The sequence below is a fragment of the Macaca mulatta genome, chromosome 10, assembly GCF_049350105.2.
Source record: "Macaca mulatta isolate MMU2019108-1 chromosome 10, T2T-MMU8v2.0, whole genome shotgun sequence".
In the NCBI taxonomy this organism is placed as follows: Eukaryota; Metazoa; Chordata; class Mammalia; order Primates; family Cercopithecidae; genus Macaca; species Macaca mulatta.
Window position 1 is genome coordinate 57,970,331 of NC_133415.1, and position 17,419 is coordinate 57,987,749.

Consider the following 17,419-nt stretch of genomic DNA (forward strand, 5'->3'; position numbering starts at 1 on the left):
ATACAATTTACTTGAATGATGCACAATTAATCAATTATTAGTATTATAGGAGATGGGGTCTCTCTATGTTGCCTTGGCTAGAATACTGTGTCTATTCATGGTGTATTCATAGCTCACTGTAGCCTTGAACTCCTGGGCTCAAGCAGTCCTCCTACCTCATCCTCCTGAGTAGCTGGGACTACAGTTTTTTGTGGTTACATCTGGCCTGATACACAATTATTTATTTATTTATTTTTGATACACGGTCTCCCTCTGTTGCCAGTACTGGAGTGCAGTGGTGCCATCTTGGCTCACTGCAACTTCTGCTTCTTGGCCTTAAGTGATCCTTTCACCTTTTACCTTAGCCTCCCAAGTAGCTGGGACTACAGGCATGCACCACCACACTTGGCTAATTTTCTTTTTAAGGTTCTTTGTTGTTGTTGTTTGTTTATTTGTTTAATAGATGAGGTCTCACTCTATTGCCCAGGCTGGTCTGGAACTTCTGGACTCAAGTGATCCTCCTGCCTCAGCCTCCCAAAATGCTGGGATTTACAAGTGTGAGCCACTGCACCTGGCCTGCACAATTATTATAAAAAGAAATTAAGCACAGTTGAGTTGCAGAAAATTGACCACCTTTTCATTTTTTTCTAGAAACATTCATATTGTAGAACATATTGTCAATCACCTAGATTCTCTATTTTTTCTTCAGTTAAAATAGGATTGCTGCTTATTTCACATTATTTTCTGACATTATCATTTCATTTATTCCTTTTATGGCTTTATTCGATTGGATAGATGTAGAAATATAAGACTCTCCAAGGTGAATATCAAGGGAAAAAAAGAAAAGAAAAACAGATTAGGGAAAGCTATTCTGTGAAATAACCACCTGATTATAGTTACATATATCATATCAACTTCATAAGAATCTTACACAATGCATTTGTGTCAAGGTTCCCCAAGACCACCCCCAGGTTTGGTGGTTCACTAGAAAGACTCACAGGACTCAGCAAATAGTCATACTCAGATCTTTACTTGATTACAAGAAAGGGGACAAGCAGAATTAGTAGAGGAAAAATGTGCACGTGTGAAGTCTGGAGGAAACCAGGCACAAGCTTCCAGGAGTTCTCTCCTGTGGAGTTCCCAGGATCTGCTTCATTCTCCCAGGCTCACATTTTGACAACATATGTGCAGTGATATCTACCAGTACCAGAGTCTCATTAGAGACTAAGTACCCAAGTGTTTCTATGGAGGTTACTCTCCCTGACATGTACCCCAATTCCAGACTCCTAGAAGGAAAGCAGCTATTCAGAGTAACCACACTGTTTCTATAAACACTTTAGACACAGTGAACCACTCTCCTTAGGGAATGGTGGAAGCCCTCCCAATTCCAGTTTCCTAAACACCAGTCAAGGGCCAGACTTGCGTGCAGGCCTTTCTAAGGATGGCAGTCTCTTGCCTGCTATATGAAATCTTCTCTGCACAACACTTATAGTCCCAACTTAACTTTTGGTGTTGTTTTACATTTTCATTTTAATAACACATAATATTATAAGATAAGGTAAATTGGTAGTAATTTCTTTTGTATGATCCATCTTAAGTTGCAATGCTGGTTACTTTTTTGACTTTTGGTGACAAACAGGTATTTGTATATAAGTTACCATAGCAGTGTTAGGTAATGATAATCTGTCCTTTTTATCTTATTAGCCTTTCAGTAAAATTGTGAAATTAAATAAGCATAATAATTTCTGAGTTAAAATTAGAATAAAATTGTCTTTTTTTTGGATGACATGGATAATCTAGTTTTCATATTGTGCTAAATCCCTGTTTAGAAGTATGAAACGAGATAAAATATTCAATCATATTAATCAATATCGTCTTGCCTAAGCATGCAATTAACTTATTTTATATATTTTATATACTTCACTTTGAGAAATAATGACCACACTGTGTTATTCTGATCCCTAATGATCTCTAATTTTTAGGGTCACCAAGTCTTGCTTAAATATACCATAATAACAGGTTCAGTGAATATTTTTCATTTTTTATTATTGATTTATTTTTTTTGAGACACAGTTTTGCTCTTGCTACCCAGGCTGCCGTGCAATGACACAATCTCAGCTCGCTGCAACCTCGACCTCCCAAGTTCAAGCAATTCCCCTGCCTCAGCCTCCCAATTACCTGGGACGACAGGCATGCACTACCATGCCTGGCTAATTTTTTGTATTTAGTAGAAATGGGATTTCACCATGTTGGTCAGGGTGGTCTTGAACTCCTGACCTCAAGTGATCCACCCACCTCGGCCTCCCAAAGTGCTGGGATTGCAGGCATGAGCCACTGACCCTGGCCATCTTTTTATTTATTTATTTATTTATTTATTTATTTATTTATTTATTTTAAATTTTGTTCTGGAGATCCTAGGATGCATAGACAGTGAATATCTTTTTTATTTTTTTTTTAAATTTTTTTGAGATGGAGTCTCACTCTGTCTTCCAGGCTGGAGTGCAGTGGTATGATCTCAGTTAACTGCAACCACCGCCTTCTAGGCTCAAGCGATTCTCCTGCCTCAGCCCCCCGAGTAGCTGAAATTACAGGTGCTTGCCATCATGCCCAGCTAATTTTTGTATTTTTAGTAGAGATGAGCTTTTGCCATGTTGGTCAGACTGGTCTTGAACTCATTACCTCAGGCTGATCTTGAACTCATGACCTCAGGTGATCCCCCACCTTTGCCACCCAAAGTGCTGAGATTATAGGCATGAGCCACTGAGCCCAGTTGTGAATATCTTTTTTAAATCAACAGCTTTATTTCTTAGAGCAGTTTTAGGTTCACAGCAAAATTGAGAGGAAGGTATGGAGATTTCTCACATATTCCATGCCTCCCACATGCATAGCCTCCCCCATGATTAGTATTTTCCACCAGAGTGGTACATTTGTTACAACTGATGAACTTACACTGACACATTATAATCACTCAAAGTTCATATTTACATCAGGCTTCACTCTTGATGCTGTACATTCTGTGAACCTGGACAACTGTATAATGATATGACAGGTATCTATTACTGTAATATTATTGACAGAACAGTTTCACTACCCTAAAAATTCTCTATACTGTGCCTGTTCATCTCTCATTTTCTCCCTAGAAACTCCTGGCAACCATTGATCTTTACTCTGTCTTCATAGTTTTATTATTTTCAGAAGAGTACAGTGGATATCATTTTGAACAGTTAAAAAATTAAAGCTCCATGGTAATTGAACGTAGTCATTTAAGATGTTCCCTGTCCTCTTTGTTTTTCTTTTGCTTCTTTATCACTGTAAAGAATGATATATGCTGATGAGATGTGCTTTACATACTCAGAAAACATGATTTATATAGATGTTTGGGACATAATAGAAAGGGTTGAGGGAAAGGACAACATGCCGTGCCACACGGCACAAACTGGAGTATCTTGCTCTATGATAGAGATAGACTCTCTAGCAATGGAAGGGGACAAGCGCAAGGGGTTGGACTTTATAAAAGTGGAATCACTAAGTCTGTCATACTTACCTTCATTTGGAAATAAGACCAGGCAGTGAAAGCTATAGGTAAATACATGTGTTCCTCACTGATCCTCTTCCTTTGAGGGATGAGGTTGACAACAGCCTGCATTATGATGACATGACTCATCTACAACTAGATTCTGTCATGAGGGATGGTAAGGGAGTTTTGCTTGATGTGAGGCGAAAAAGAATTTTTTTCTCCTACTTGGGAGAAGGGACGCATTGGAATATTCTAGTAGTAAAAGGGCATTGATAGTTTTCTTTCTATATATTTTTCACATCAGATAATACTGCCCAGCAGCCTGCCACACCTCCCCAGTGTTTCTTAAGCTTCTCTCTGAATGAGGATAAGCTCTTAAAGGAATGATGTTTCCAGTGGTTCTTTCTGTGGCAGGGAAAATGGCAGGTGAATTTGGGCCTTGTTATACATAATGCAGAGCAAATAGCTACAACTAAGGAAACCACCCAGCACCTTCCCCAGAAGAGTATTAGCCAGAGTAACACACCGATCTCTCTTCAGTTCTTCTCCACTGGCGGCTGGAAGGTCTTTGCAAGAATTCCTGTTTCTGGTCTGATTCCTATGTTTTGTTGGCTTCTGGTGATAATAGGGTGTTTTATCCTAAACTGAACAGTTTGAACTGAAGAGCTAGAGAGGCTGTGTTGTGTTATAACAAAATAAGTGCAGTAGTTCCCCCTTAGCTGTGGGAGATACATTCCAAGACCCCCAGTGGATGCATGGAACCGCGAATAGTACTGAATCACAAACTGTTTTTTCCTATACATACCTATCTATGATAAAGTTTAATCTCTAAATTAAATTAAATCTGATTGTGTCAGCAGATAGGGTGTGAGAATTGAATGGTGTCATCAGCAGGAATGATTCTTGCTTGTTGGGGGGAAAATCTCTCCACACATTTGGTCACAGAATCCTTCTTTGTTGATGATTGTTGCTGTGATGTGAGTGCAGAGAAAACCCTGTCCAGTATGTCTTTCTGCACATATAGTGGATAACGGGTACTACTATATACTCTGTTTTAATGGCCTCTCATATTTTGGTCCAGAAATCATGCGCTTTGACACTGTTGACTCATCACACCTGTTCTGCTAACAATACCATTTTTGCTCAATCTCATAGGGTTTGGATAAAATGACTTGTATACTGCAGTTCACTTGTAGATACTACGTTTTTATAAATTTATTCTTCTTTTCATCTAATAAATACAAAGGGAAGAGTTCTTACTGCATTAATTACTTACCAATAGGTATAATTAATGTTAATTCTAGTAAGGTCCCAGGCATGCTCCCAAAGGAATGCTTTGTAAGAAAGCATCAGTCTTATGCTTTAAAAAAACCAAACCAAACCAAAACAAATACAACAACAACAAAAACAGCATCTAAAGCATACACAAAAGTGTGCCCAATTGTTTTATGATGGTAGAGTCTTACTATGTTTCCTGAGCTGGTCTCAAACTTCTGGGTTCCTCAAGTGATCCTCCTGCCTCATCCTCCCAAATACTTTAGAGTACAGGCCTGCAGTGCTGTGCATTCTTCTGCTTTTAATATTCTGTACATTTATTATTGACTTAAAATGCATTTTTCCTTCTTCTTTAATAGATGTTGGAAGTTCTGATGAATCTGCAGTCAGGTAGGATTTTATAGACGTAAACATTTATGTTAACTAAGGAAATAGAAATGGAAGAAACTAATATCTGTTGAGTGTTGTATTCTGGGCTAGACATCCTGCTATGTTCTATGCATTTATCATCTCATAAGGCCATCACAACATCTGTGTTCCTATAACCTACTGTTCATTCAGTAAACAACTATGGATTAGAGCAGTTGATTGATTGCCTCATGATCCCATAGTTAACAAAGTAGCTGGCCCACAACTTGACCGTCAACCTGCCTGCCTTCCAAATCCCTTCCCTTGCTCCTCAGCATAGATTGATAGACATCTGTGCAGCCATTGTATCAAGGTATAGGTCTGAATCAGTTTAATCAGATTCATTAATTTAATTAATGCCTAAATTAATGAGAGTTTAAATACCTTAAACTCTCATTGAAGGTTATGGTTAGCATGTAGTTAGTCCAAGAGTTTGTCCTAATAAATTTGACAATTTCAGTGGTAACCGGTATCTTATTTTTACCATCAAAGGCTTTAGGGCAGAACTTACTTAGCTTTGGCCATAGTACTGGAAGTTTTACAAAAGTAAGTTTAGGCAAGTCTTAGAGAGAAATGATTTGACTTCCCAGTGTGGTTTTCCATTTAGGCCAGGAGTTCTGTTGACTTCCATAATACTTTTTTAAGTCTTGTTTCTTTTTCCATGACTTTTCTATAATCTTGTCTTGATTTTTAATGCTTTCCCCTCTGCTTTTTTTGTGTTTCTTTTGTTCTATTATTTTTTCCAATTCTGTTGGCTATGTACTCCCAGTTTTCCTATAGACAGAATCAAGAGGACATAGAATTACAGAATGTTAAGGAATCTTAGAATGAATTAAAATACCTCCTAGTATTTTTACCTGTGTTGAATATTCCGGTCAAGTGATTCTGTAGATAGAGAATGTGAGGCTCAAAGAGATTAATGCTTTTTCTAGACATAGCAATTGGCAGAAATGAGATTTGAACTCATTTTAAAGCCCAGTAGAAACAGGAGTGAGTCTGGTGCACACAGTGGATAGAATGAGAATGGAATTAGCTGGTGAACCCAATGGAAGTAGGTAATAATGGAATGAGCAGGGGAAAGGCACGTTTGAAGAGAAACAACACTGGATTGTGTAGGAGTATGAAGTCTTCACTAAGAGATGAAGATATTGGGGTTTATTACAAGTTTGATAAAGATAAATTATAAAGATGAAAGACACAAGAAATTTGGGAATTATCTACAAAGGCACATTACAATAGAAGGTTCAAGGGAGCTATAAAAAGTTTGCTTTTTTTTTTTTATCAAGGACTGACAAACTTGACGATTTTTACTGAAATATGCTAAAACATTTAGAGACACTGGCAGGAGTGTCTGCAGCAGACAGAAATATGGTATCATCTGCTTCCATCCTGACTTACAGAGAGGTGGCTTAGAGACCCTGGAGTACTAAGAGGCTGGAGACTGCTGAACTACATAGATCTGTGGTACAGGGCAGGTGCCTCCTTACCTCTGCCTCTGTTCCCAATTCACTGATGTCCTTCCCACGTCCAAGTAGGCTGGGTCAGGGGCATGATTGTCTGGTAAATCAGTCATGGAGTTCGGTTGGGTAGTTGGCAGTGTGTCTGTGCTGGGGGAAGGTGATGGAGACTCCAGTTGGCTTGCTTTTTAGGATGAGGGATATAGAGATCTGTTACTCCTGGTCATTTGAGGCCATCCCTTCCGGAATCTGTGCTTTCATAGACTGAAGAGTTGAAGATTGAAGACTTCTATGGAGCCCTGCAGTAGTGGAATCTGAAAGTGGGTGCCCATAGGAAGAAAGATATTTAGATAGTAGTTAGAGAAGTAGAGGTACAACTACCAGGACTCTGTTTCTCCTGCAGTCTCTCTCCTTGGATGTCTGAGTATCTACGAAAATTTTTAAGGGCTTGTTAGCTTATGTGGACCTGAATAAGGTAATACCTATAGAGTGAAAATAATGGGATTTTATAATTATTAGTGTTTTAATCTTTCTGGGAAAAGTATTCTCAATGAGGACATTCACCTTTGTTCTTTGAGTTTTGTACATTTAGCTTTCATACATTTCAAATATTGCAGGAGATTCCCTATACTGATTTAGGGCAAAGGAAAGCAATAGGACCTTCCTCAGTGGTTCCATGCTGAGGAATCAAGACTGCCATTTTGAAGTGAAGCAGATTAGTCTTTTAAGGAGAGATAGGTCAAGGAAAAGAGACAGTGGATCTTTCTAGCTTGTTTTAAGTCATCAGTTTTCTTCCAGTTTAGGTAACAACATTTATGTCATCCATTAATTGAATTTTAAGCTCAGCTTCAGGACAGATAATTTGTGCGTGTAAATTACTGTCAGGCTCTGCCAATATATTGACTGTCACTATTTGTTATAAAGCTCAAGGTCAGTTTTCATAGAATATTTTATAGATTTAGACAGATGGAGGCAGAAATAGGTAACTAAAATCTCTTTTTAGAACAGAGGCCATATTTTAATTGCATCAAGAATCATTATTTAATATATGGATCACCGACCCTTCCCCAGATTATGTCTTTTGTTTGAGAGGGAAGCTGGATATAAACTGGCAGTTATAAAAATTGTGAAGAAATCAACTTGCCCATTTTCATTGTGTGTTTTTGGTCTCAAGCATTTTCCATGAACTGCGTGTGGATTCATTGCCTACATCGGATGACGAAGACTTGAGTGTTGCTCCTAAGGTAAAGTGGTCTCTTGTAAAATTAATTTTCTCACTCTGAATCTAGTTTTGCACAGTATTTACTTTTCAAGTTTAGCAGTGGTTTACCTGTCATTGTTTTATGATGATAATGGAAAGTTGGTCAGAGAAAAACATACATATGGCTAGTTGATTCAAAAAATTTGTTTATCTTTGGTAACTAACAAAAATTGACAAGTACTGTGACAGGGTGGGAGCTGTGAACTGGAAAATAAGTAGTGACAGGAAAGTTGCATTAGTAAATGCTTTCCCCAATAAAGGAAATATGAAATTTGGTTAAGGTTTATTTGGATAAATAGTAACACTTTGACTTTTTAATCATAGAAGTGTGACTTTCATACTATTTATGCCTCTATAAATCTTCAGTGTTCAAATGATTTGCAGTAATCATGGACCCCCTCTGGTACTTTTTGGTGGTGAAAATGTCCAGGACATAGCATAGAGCTTTTTCTTGGAAACTTATTATTTTGATATCATATAGTTTGTAGGGGAGATTATTTCTCTACCTATATTATTCTGTAGTGTGACTAAAATAATATTAAAAATTGTAGAAAAATGGCTGAGTGTGGTGGTATACACCTGTGGTCCCTGCTGCTTGGGAGTTTGAAGCAGGAAGATTGCTTGAGCCCAGGAGTTTGAGAACGGCCTGGGCAACATAACAAGAATGTATCTGATTTAAAAATATAAATTATGGAAATGTAGACATTTAAATTTATGTTCTCAAAATTTGTATTGCAAAGGCATTTTTGTGTGTTTTATGAGTTGTCCATGAAAAGTTTATATAAAACACTTCATCTAATTGAATAACATATTTTGCTGCAAATAACCAGTTCCAGAAGCAGAGACTCTTAATACCAATATAGTAAGACTTTAACATCATAATTTTATCATCGTAGTTTATTGAAAATATTTACTTGGCCAGGTTCAGTGGCTCATGCCTGTAATCCCAGCACTTTGGGAGGCTGAGATGCGTAGATCACCCGAGTTCGGTAGATCACCTGAGGCCAGGAGTTCGAGATCAGCCTGGCCAGTGAGGTGAAACCCTGTCTCAAAAAAATAAAAAACAAAAAAAAAACAAAAACAAAAAACAAAAAAACCCCACACACAGAAAAATTAGCCAGGCATGAAATACTATCACAGAAATACTTACATAAACTGGGAACATACCTGTGTTCCCAGCTGCTCAGGAGGCCAAGGCAGGAGAATCACTTGAACCCGGCAGGCAGAGGTTGCAGTGAACCAAGATCGCACCATTGCACTCCAGCCTGGGGGACAGAGCTAGACTACATCTGAAAAAATGAAATAAAATAATATAACCACTCAAAGTCCTTATATCACACTCTGAAGTTTCAAATTTTGAAGTTTTGATATTTAGTTGTTCAAATAATCATTGGAAGCTCCTGCATACCAAAAGCTACTGGAGGTCAGTAAACACATTTGTGTCTCTCCTGGAGTGCCTAGAATACAGTCTTCCATGTAAGAAGCATTTTAATTGTTGTTTTTTGAGATGGGGTTTCAGTCTGTCCCCCAGGTTGGAGGGCACTGTTGAGATGTTGGCTCACTTTGATCTCTCTTTCCTGGACTCAGGTGATCCTCACACCTCAGCCATCCAAGTAGTTGAAATTATTGTCCTATGTCACATTAGACCTGTGTCACCATGCTTGGCTGAGTTTTGAACAGGCAGGGTTTTGTCTTGTTGCCCAGGCTGGTCTTTAACCTTTGGGCTCAAGTGTTCTGCCCACCTCAGCCTCTCATAGTGCTGAGGTTACAGACAGGAGACATTCAGCCTTAATAGTTGTTTAGTCTGAATAAATAGGCAAGTGAATTTTTATATAATAGAATATTGTAAGTAATATATCTAATGTGTCTAATGATTAAATATTGTATTGAAAATATTGCTTACATTTGTATTATTTCTTAGTATTTAAAGGTGTATAAGTTTTGATGTGTTATGTTGAGAAATTATGCCATAAATAAAAAGGAAATAAATTAGAAATAGGTCGTCAGCAGCAAAGAGGGTTACGATATATTTTCTAGTATCATTCAACTGGAATGTTCACATTGTGATATTACATTAACATTTCTTAAATGTTTTATTAGCCTCAACTCATGTTCTATTAAATATACCATTTCAAGCCATACATTACTCTTTAGTATTCTGGTGACCAAATCTTTTCCTGGGTGGAAATTTGATGAAAAGTTCCAGGTTTCCCTCTGTTGTAATAATGTTCTTTAAGGTAGTGGTAGATGACCATATTTAGCTACTTGAATGTCTTAGAGTAATAAACTCTATCACAGAAATACTTACATAAACTAATTGTAGCATAAATATTAATTAGTATTATTCGGGATATGAAAGACCAAAACACTCTATAATAGATCTATTTCTCCATGTATTTTATGGTACTTCATGTTGTTTCTTTTCTTTCTTCACTTAAGCTCATATTTCATTGACCAATTAGGCTTGTTTTTCATTTGTATCTCTCTTTGTTCTCACATTTTAAATAGAAACTTCTGGGGAGTCAGGGTCTTGCTCTGTTCCCCAGTCTGGACTGCAGTGGCATGATCTTGGTTCACTAGAGTCTCCACCTCTTAGGCTCAAGTGATCCTCCCACATCAGCCTCCTGAGCAGCTGGGATACAGGCACAGACCATCATGCCTGACTCCTTTTTGTATTTCTGTGTAGAGATGTATTCCCATTATGTTGCCCAGGCTGGTCTCAAACTCCTGAACTCAAGCAATCCACTCACGTTGGCCTTGCAAAGGGCTAGGATTACAGATATGAGCCACCATGTCTGGGCAACATTGGGGTTTATTTAAAGGAATTGATTAGGGCGGGGTGTGCTAGTGCACACTGGTTATCTCAACAGTTTGGGAGGCAGAAGTGGAAGGTTTGCTTGAGCCTAGGAGGTTGAGACCAGCCTGGGCAGTATAATGAGGCCTTGTCTCTACAAAACTACCAATAAATACATTAGTCTGGCATGATGCTATGCACCTGTAGTTCCAGCTATTCAGGAAGTTGAGGTGGGAAGATTGCCTGAGGTCAGGAGGTTGAGACCACAGTGAGTCATAATCATGCCACTGCATTCTAGCCCTGGGTTGACAGAATGAGACCCAGTTTCATAAAAAGAGAATGATAAGAATCTCTTGATGCAACTCATTATAATTTTTTAAATGGAAACTAACTCTTGATATTTCCTTAGAAGTGTGTCCCCAAGTATGTGTCACAGCCTTTACCTGGACCTTCCCATGAAAAAGGCAATGAAATAGTCAATGGAAAAGGAAAAGGAGAAGGTGAGAACTGGATTTTTTTTAAAAGTCATTTAATGGAATGTTTCTTTTAGAATATGAGCACTAATATAGTCTACTAGCTAAAGAAAGTGTCCTATTAACTATAATAAGTAAAGGAGAATTAAAATGGTGATAACCAAGGGTCACTATTGATTCTATTGGAAGCACCACTGAAAGAGCTGAGTTCTGAGTTCCATTTTAAGATACTCTAAAAACTGGGGTAAGTCAGGAGAGAAGGAGGAGGAAATGAATAAAAGAGAAAGAAAGAATGAAGAGGGCAGAGTGTACACGGAATAAATTTTAAAAAGCATATGCAGGTATATGTAATGGAAGGTGGTAAAGTCAAATTGATCTGTAGAAGAAGGAAGAACAGGGTGTCAGAAATAGGAAACAAGATAAAGTGAGCTTCCAGTACGAAAATGTGTCAGCAAATTAGAGTAACATTTTCCTACTCTTGCTGTCATCCTCACTACTGGGGAGGCATTAAGGATTGAAGTACTTTACCAGATAGACCTGGGTTTTATCTACCATAGATGAATATCACCATAAATGGTCAGCCATGTATGGCTATAATTTAGTTTTATAGAAAATGGTGTAAATTCATGGGATAGTATCATATAGGCCAAATTAACATAGTTCAAAAGAATAGTGTTGGGTGATTTATGGAGAAGACATTAAGTAGAGATGGTATTGCCTGATTAAAAGTTCATTAGAAACATTATGGCTTATAATGTAGTATTAAATTCAGGGACATAGTAGGGAAGAAATTGACACTAGGCCAAACAGGGCAATTAGGGTAAACCAATATGCAAGCAAATCAGTGTAGAAAAGGGCATTCAAATTGTCATGAATTAGTTGAAGAGCTTCTGGAAAGTGCACATTCTGATTCAGCAGGTATCAGATTCTGCATTTCTCATGAGTACTCAGGTGATGTTGGTGCTGGTCCTTGGACATAGCCCTGAATAACAAGGGAATAGCCTTCCTTTAGAGAAATCTGGAAAAAGAACCATTGGAGAACAATATTAAAAATAACAGAATCCAGGGAAAGCATTAATTTCCTTTTATTTCTGAGCATGATTCTAGCCACAGGGGAAGGAGAATGAGATGAGAAGAGAGATTACAGGTGTATACTACTCCTGAACACAGATGACAACAGTGGTCACAATGATTGATAAAAAGCAGCTAGGAAGGGAAGCATCAGGATGACAGATCTAAAAATCACTTTTTCAAAGGAAGAGGGATTGTGAAAGGACAAGGAGGGAGGAAAGAAAGATATTTGCTTGGTTATTGGGAGTTAAAGCCAAGTAAACTTGAGATGAGTCACTTCCAGTTGCTTTGGCGTATAGACACTCTCACAAGAGAGGTTATTGTTGTGGAGAGTACTGGAGGCAGGAGGGAGTGCTAGACTTGGGGTAAACTGCAGCAGCTCATTTCACTTCATAACTGTCAGGCCTCAGAGAGAGAAGTTTCACTGACATGAGCGAATAAGATGTGATTACGTTGCATATAGATGCTTTGGCTAATTTTTTTTTGAGACAGCCAGTTATTTGATATGATAGCTGTTTCATAAATGTCCTTTACAATGTAAGATAATATACCAAACTTAGTTAATTTTAGATGCAATCATATTATAAAATTCATTCTGTGAATACCAAATTTCTCATTTTCAATAAATACTGCACTGATTTTGCAATATAAAAGTGTATTCATATCCAGCAAGTCTGTGGTATTTCAGTGTTTTCTTTTTTGATAAATATTTTGATATTTTTAACTGATTCTACATGGTTTATGTGATGGTTTTATGGACCGCCTTATGAGTGGATCAAAGAGCTGTAATTTAAGGGCAAACTAGGGGGTAGGAGAAATGTAAGTGCTGCAGTAGCCCATGTGGTCATGGGAAAAATGAATATTTTATTTAGCTGTGATTTCATAAGTGTGTATCCCAGCTGATCAATTTAGAACACTGTCTTTGATGAGAGGTGAATTGCATGTTCACCTGAACTGTCATCTCAACTGTGTATTTCCTCAGCAACAGGACATGGGGAATTTATCTGTGGTGTGCTGGCAGCAATGCTTCTGATGTGTTGAGTGAAAATACTCTGTACCTTCACCCTCAGCCTTGACATTGATACCCTCAGGTTTGATTTCCTCATCTGTTTAATGGTCTCTTTTCTCCTCATCAGCCCACGTGTTTACAGTTATATCCATGCTTTTCTGTTTTAGGTACAGGCATTTGAAACATAATGTCACTATTGAAATGTAAACTGAGTTTTAGGAATCCTATATTCCTATTTTCCTCATTATATTTCTGTCATGTTGCTGTCCTAGGCAAGGAAAAGAAGAAGCCAAGAATTACCCTCAAAACTTTAAGTAATTATATACAAATCTTTGGTCTGTATTTAAGGCTTCACATGTGAATTCTGAAGGTATTCATGCGTTGAGGGAAGATCATCTCAGTTTAATGAAGGCAGTTTTTTATTTAATGTATATTCATTAAATTGCTTTTTGAACATTTTGTCTCTAGTACACAGACACACACTATAATGTCATGGGTATTTGACCTTAATGTGTTCATGCACAAACTTAGTTATTCAAATATTTTCTTATCCCTCAAGAATCTGTTCACAGGAAGTGGTGGATAACACATCCTACAGTTTGGATGCAATTCTTTCATCTTTTTGACTTAATTAATCAATTATTATTATTATAGGAGATGTGGTCTCTTTATGTTGCCTTGGCTAGAATACCGTGTCTATTCATTGGTGCATTCATAGCTCACTGTAGCCTTGAACTCCTGGGCTCAAGCAGTCCTCCTATAGTAGCTGGGACTACAATTTTGTGTGGTTACCTCTGACCTGATACACAATTATTTATTTATTTATTTTTGATACAGGGTCTCCTTCTGTTGCCGGTACTGGGGTACAGTGGCACCATCTTGGTTCACTGCAACTTCTGCTTCTTGGCCTTAAGTGATCCTTTCACCTTTTACCTTAGCCTCCCAAGTAGCTGGGACTACAAGCATGTACCACCACACTTGGTTAATTTTCTTTTGAAGGTTTTGTTGTTGTTGTTGTTTGTTTCTTTGTTTCTTTGTTTGTTTAATAGATGAGGTCTCACTCTATTGCCCAGGCTGGTCTGGAACTTCCGGGCTCAAGTGATCCTCCTGCCTCAGCCTCCCAAAATGCTGGGATTTACAAGTGTGAGCCGCTGCACCTGACCTGAACAATTATTATAAAAAGGAATTAAGCCCACTTCCGTTGCAGAAAATTGACCACCTTTTCGTTTTTTTCTAGAAACATTCATATTGTAGAACATATTGTCGATCACCCAAATTTTCTATTTTTTCTTCAGTTAAAATAGGATTGCTGCTTATTTCACATTATTTTCTGACATTATCATTTCATTTATTCCTTTTATGGCTTTATTCGATTGGATAGATATAGAAATATAAGACTTTCCAAGTCAAATATCAAGGGAAAAAAAGAAAAGAAAAACAGATTAGGGAAAGCTATTCTGTGAAATAACCACCTGATTACAGTTACATATATCATATCAACTTCATAAAAATCTTACACAATGCATTTGTGTCAAGGTTCCCCAAGAGCACCCCCAGGTTTGGTGGTTCACTAGAAAGACTCACAGGACTCAGGAAATAATCATACTCAGATCTTTACTTGATTACAAGAAAGGGGACAAGCAGAATTAGTAGAGGAAAAATGTGCACGTGTCAAGTCTGGAGGAAACCAGGCACAAGCTTCCAGGAGTTCTCTCCTGTGGAGTTCCCAGGATCTGCTTCATTCTCCCAGGCTCACATTTTGACAACATTTGTGCAGTGATATCTACCAGTACCAGAGTCTCATTAGAGACTAAGTACCCAAGTGTTTCTATGGAGGTTACTCTCCCCGACATGTACCCCAAATCCAGACTCCTAGAAGGAAAGCAGCTATTCAGAGTAACCACACTGTTTCTATAAACACTTTAGACACAGTGAACCACTCTCCTTAGGGAATGGTGGAAACCCTTCTAGGCTCAAACAATTCTCCTGCCTCAGCCCCCCGAGTAGCTGAAATTAGAGGTGCCCACCATCATGCCCAGCTAATTTTTGTATTTTTAGTAGAAAAGAGGTTTTGCCATATCGGCCAGACTGGACTTGAATTCATTTCCTCAGGCTGGTCTTGAACTCTTGACCTCATGTGATCCCCTACCTTTGCCTCCCAAAGTGCTGAGATTACAGGCATGAGCCACTGAGCCCAGTTGAGAATATCTTTTTAAAATCAGTAACTTTATTTCTTAGAGCAGTTTTAGGTTCACAGCAAAATGGAGAGGAAGGTACAGAGATTTCTCATATATTCCGTGCCTCCCCCATGCATAGCCTCCCCCATGATTAGTATTTTCCACCAGAGTGGTACATTTGTTATGACTGATGAACTTACATTGACACATTATAATACATTCTAATCACTCAAAGTTCATAGTTTACATCAGGCTTCACTCTTGATGCTGTACATTCTGTGAACTTGGATAACTGTATAATAAATGATATGACATGTATCTATTACTGTAATATTATCGACAGAACAGTTTCACTACCCTAAAAGTTCTCTATACTATGCTTGTTCATCTCTCACTTTCTCCCTAGCAACTCCTGGCAACCATTGATCTTTACTCTATCTTCATAGTTTTATTATTTTCAGAAGAGTACAGTGGATATGTTTTTGAATAGTTAAAAAATTAAAGATCCTTGGTAATTGAACGTAGTCATTTAAGATGTTCCTTGTCCTTTGTGTTTTCCTTTTGCTTCTTTATCAGTGTAAAGAATGATATATGCTGATGAGATGTGCTTTACATACTCAGAAAACATGATTTGTATAGATGTTTGGGACATAATAGAAAGGGTTGAGGGAAAGGACACCATGCCGTGCCACACGGCACAAACTGGAGTATCTTGCTCTATGATAGAGATAGACTCTCTAGCAATGGAAGGGGACAAGCGCAAGGGGTTGGACTTTATAAAAGTGGAATCACTAAGTCTGTCATACCTACCTTCGGTTGGAATTAAGACCAGGCAGTGAATGCTATAGGTAAATACATGTGTTCCTTTGAGGGATGAGGTTGACAACAGCCTGCATTATGATGACATGACTCATCTACAACTAGATTCTCTCATGAGGGATGGTAAGGGAGTTTTGCTTGATGTGAGGTGAAAAAGAATTTTTTTCTCCTACTTGGGAGAAGGGAAGCATTGGAATATTCTAGTAGTAAAAGGGCATTGATAGATTTCTTTCTATATATTTTTCACATCAGATAATACTGCCCAGCAGCCTGCCACACCTCCCCAGTGTTTCTTAAGCTTCTCTCTGAATGTGGATAAGCTCTTAAAGGAGTGATGTTTCCAGTGGTTCTTTCTGTGGGAGGTAAAATGGCAGGTGAATTTGGGCCTTGTTATACATAGGACAGAACAAATAGCTACAACTAAGGAAACCACCCAGCACCTTCTCCAGAACAGTATTAGCCAGAGTAACACACCAATCTCTCTTCAGCTCTTCTCCACTGGTAGCTGGAAGGTCTTTGCAAGGATTCCTGTTTCTGGTCTGATTCCTGTGTTTTGCTGGCTTCTGGTGATATAGGGTGTTTTATCCTAAACTGAACAGTTTGAACTGAAGAGCTAGAGAGGCTGTGTTGTGTTATAACAAAATAAGTGCAGTAGTTCCCCCTTAACTGTGGGAGATACATTCCAAGACCCCCAGTGGATGCATGGAACCGCGAATAGTACTGAATCACAAACTGGTTTTTGCTATACATACATATGGATAATAAAGTTTCATTTATAAATTAAACCTGATTGTGTCTGCAGATAAGGTGTGAGAATTGAATGGTGTCATCAGCAGGCATGATTTTTGCTTGTTGGGGGAAAGCCTCTCCACAGTTTTTGTCACAGAAGCCTTCTTTGTAGATGACTGTTGCTGTGGCGTGAGGGCAGAGAAAACCCTGTCAAGTATTTCTTTCCTCTCATATAGTGGATAACGGGTACTACTGTATACTCTGTTTTAACAGCCTCTCATATTTTGGTTCAGAAATCCTGCTCTTTGACGCTATTGACTGATCACACCTGTTCTGCTAACAATACCATTTTTACTCCCTCTCATGAGGTGTGGCTGGGATGACTTGTATACTGCAGGTTACATGTAGATACCAAATTTTATAAATTTATTCTTTTTTGCATCTAATAAG

General features: G+C 38.2%; 1 protein-coding gene across 1 annotated transcript in view; it reads left to right on the plus strand.

Annotated features, from left to right (window-relative positions):
- LOC144329451 (putative ankyrin repeat domain-containing protein 20A2) overlaps window positions 1-17,419 on the plus strand; it is an 82,770-nt gene that overhangs the window by 14,959 nt on the left and 50,392 nt on the right. Inside the window, exons 7-8 of the mRNA XM_077949111.1 lie at window positions 5,131-5,161; window positions 7,811-7,880. Of these exons, the coding sequence (XP_077805237.1) occupies window positions 5,131-5,161; window positions 7,811-7,880 (101 nt within the window). The remainder of the gene's footprint in view (window positions 1-5,130; window positions 5,162-7,810; window positions 7,881-17,419) is intronic.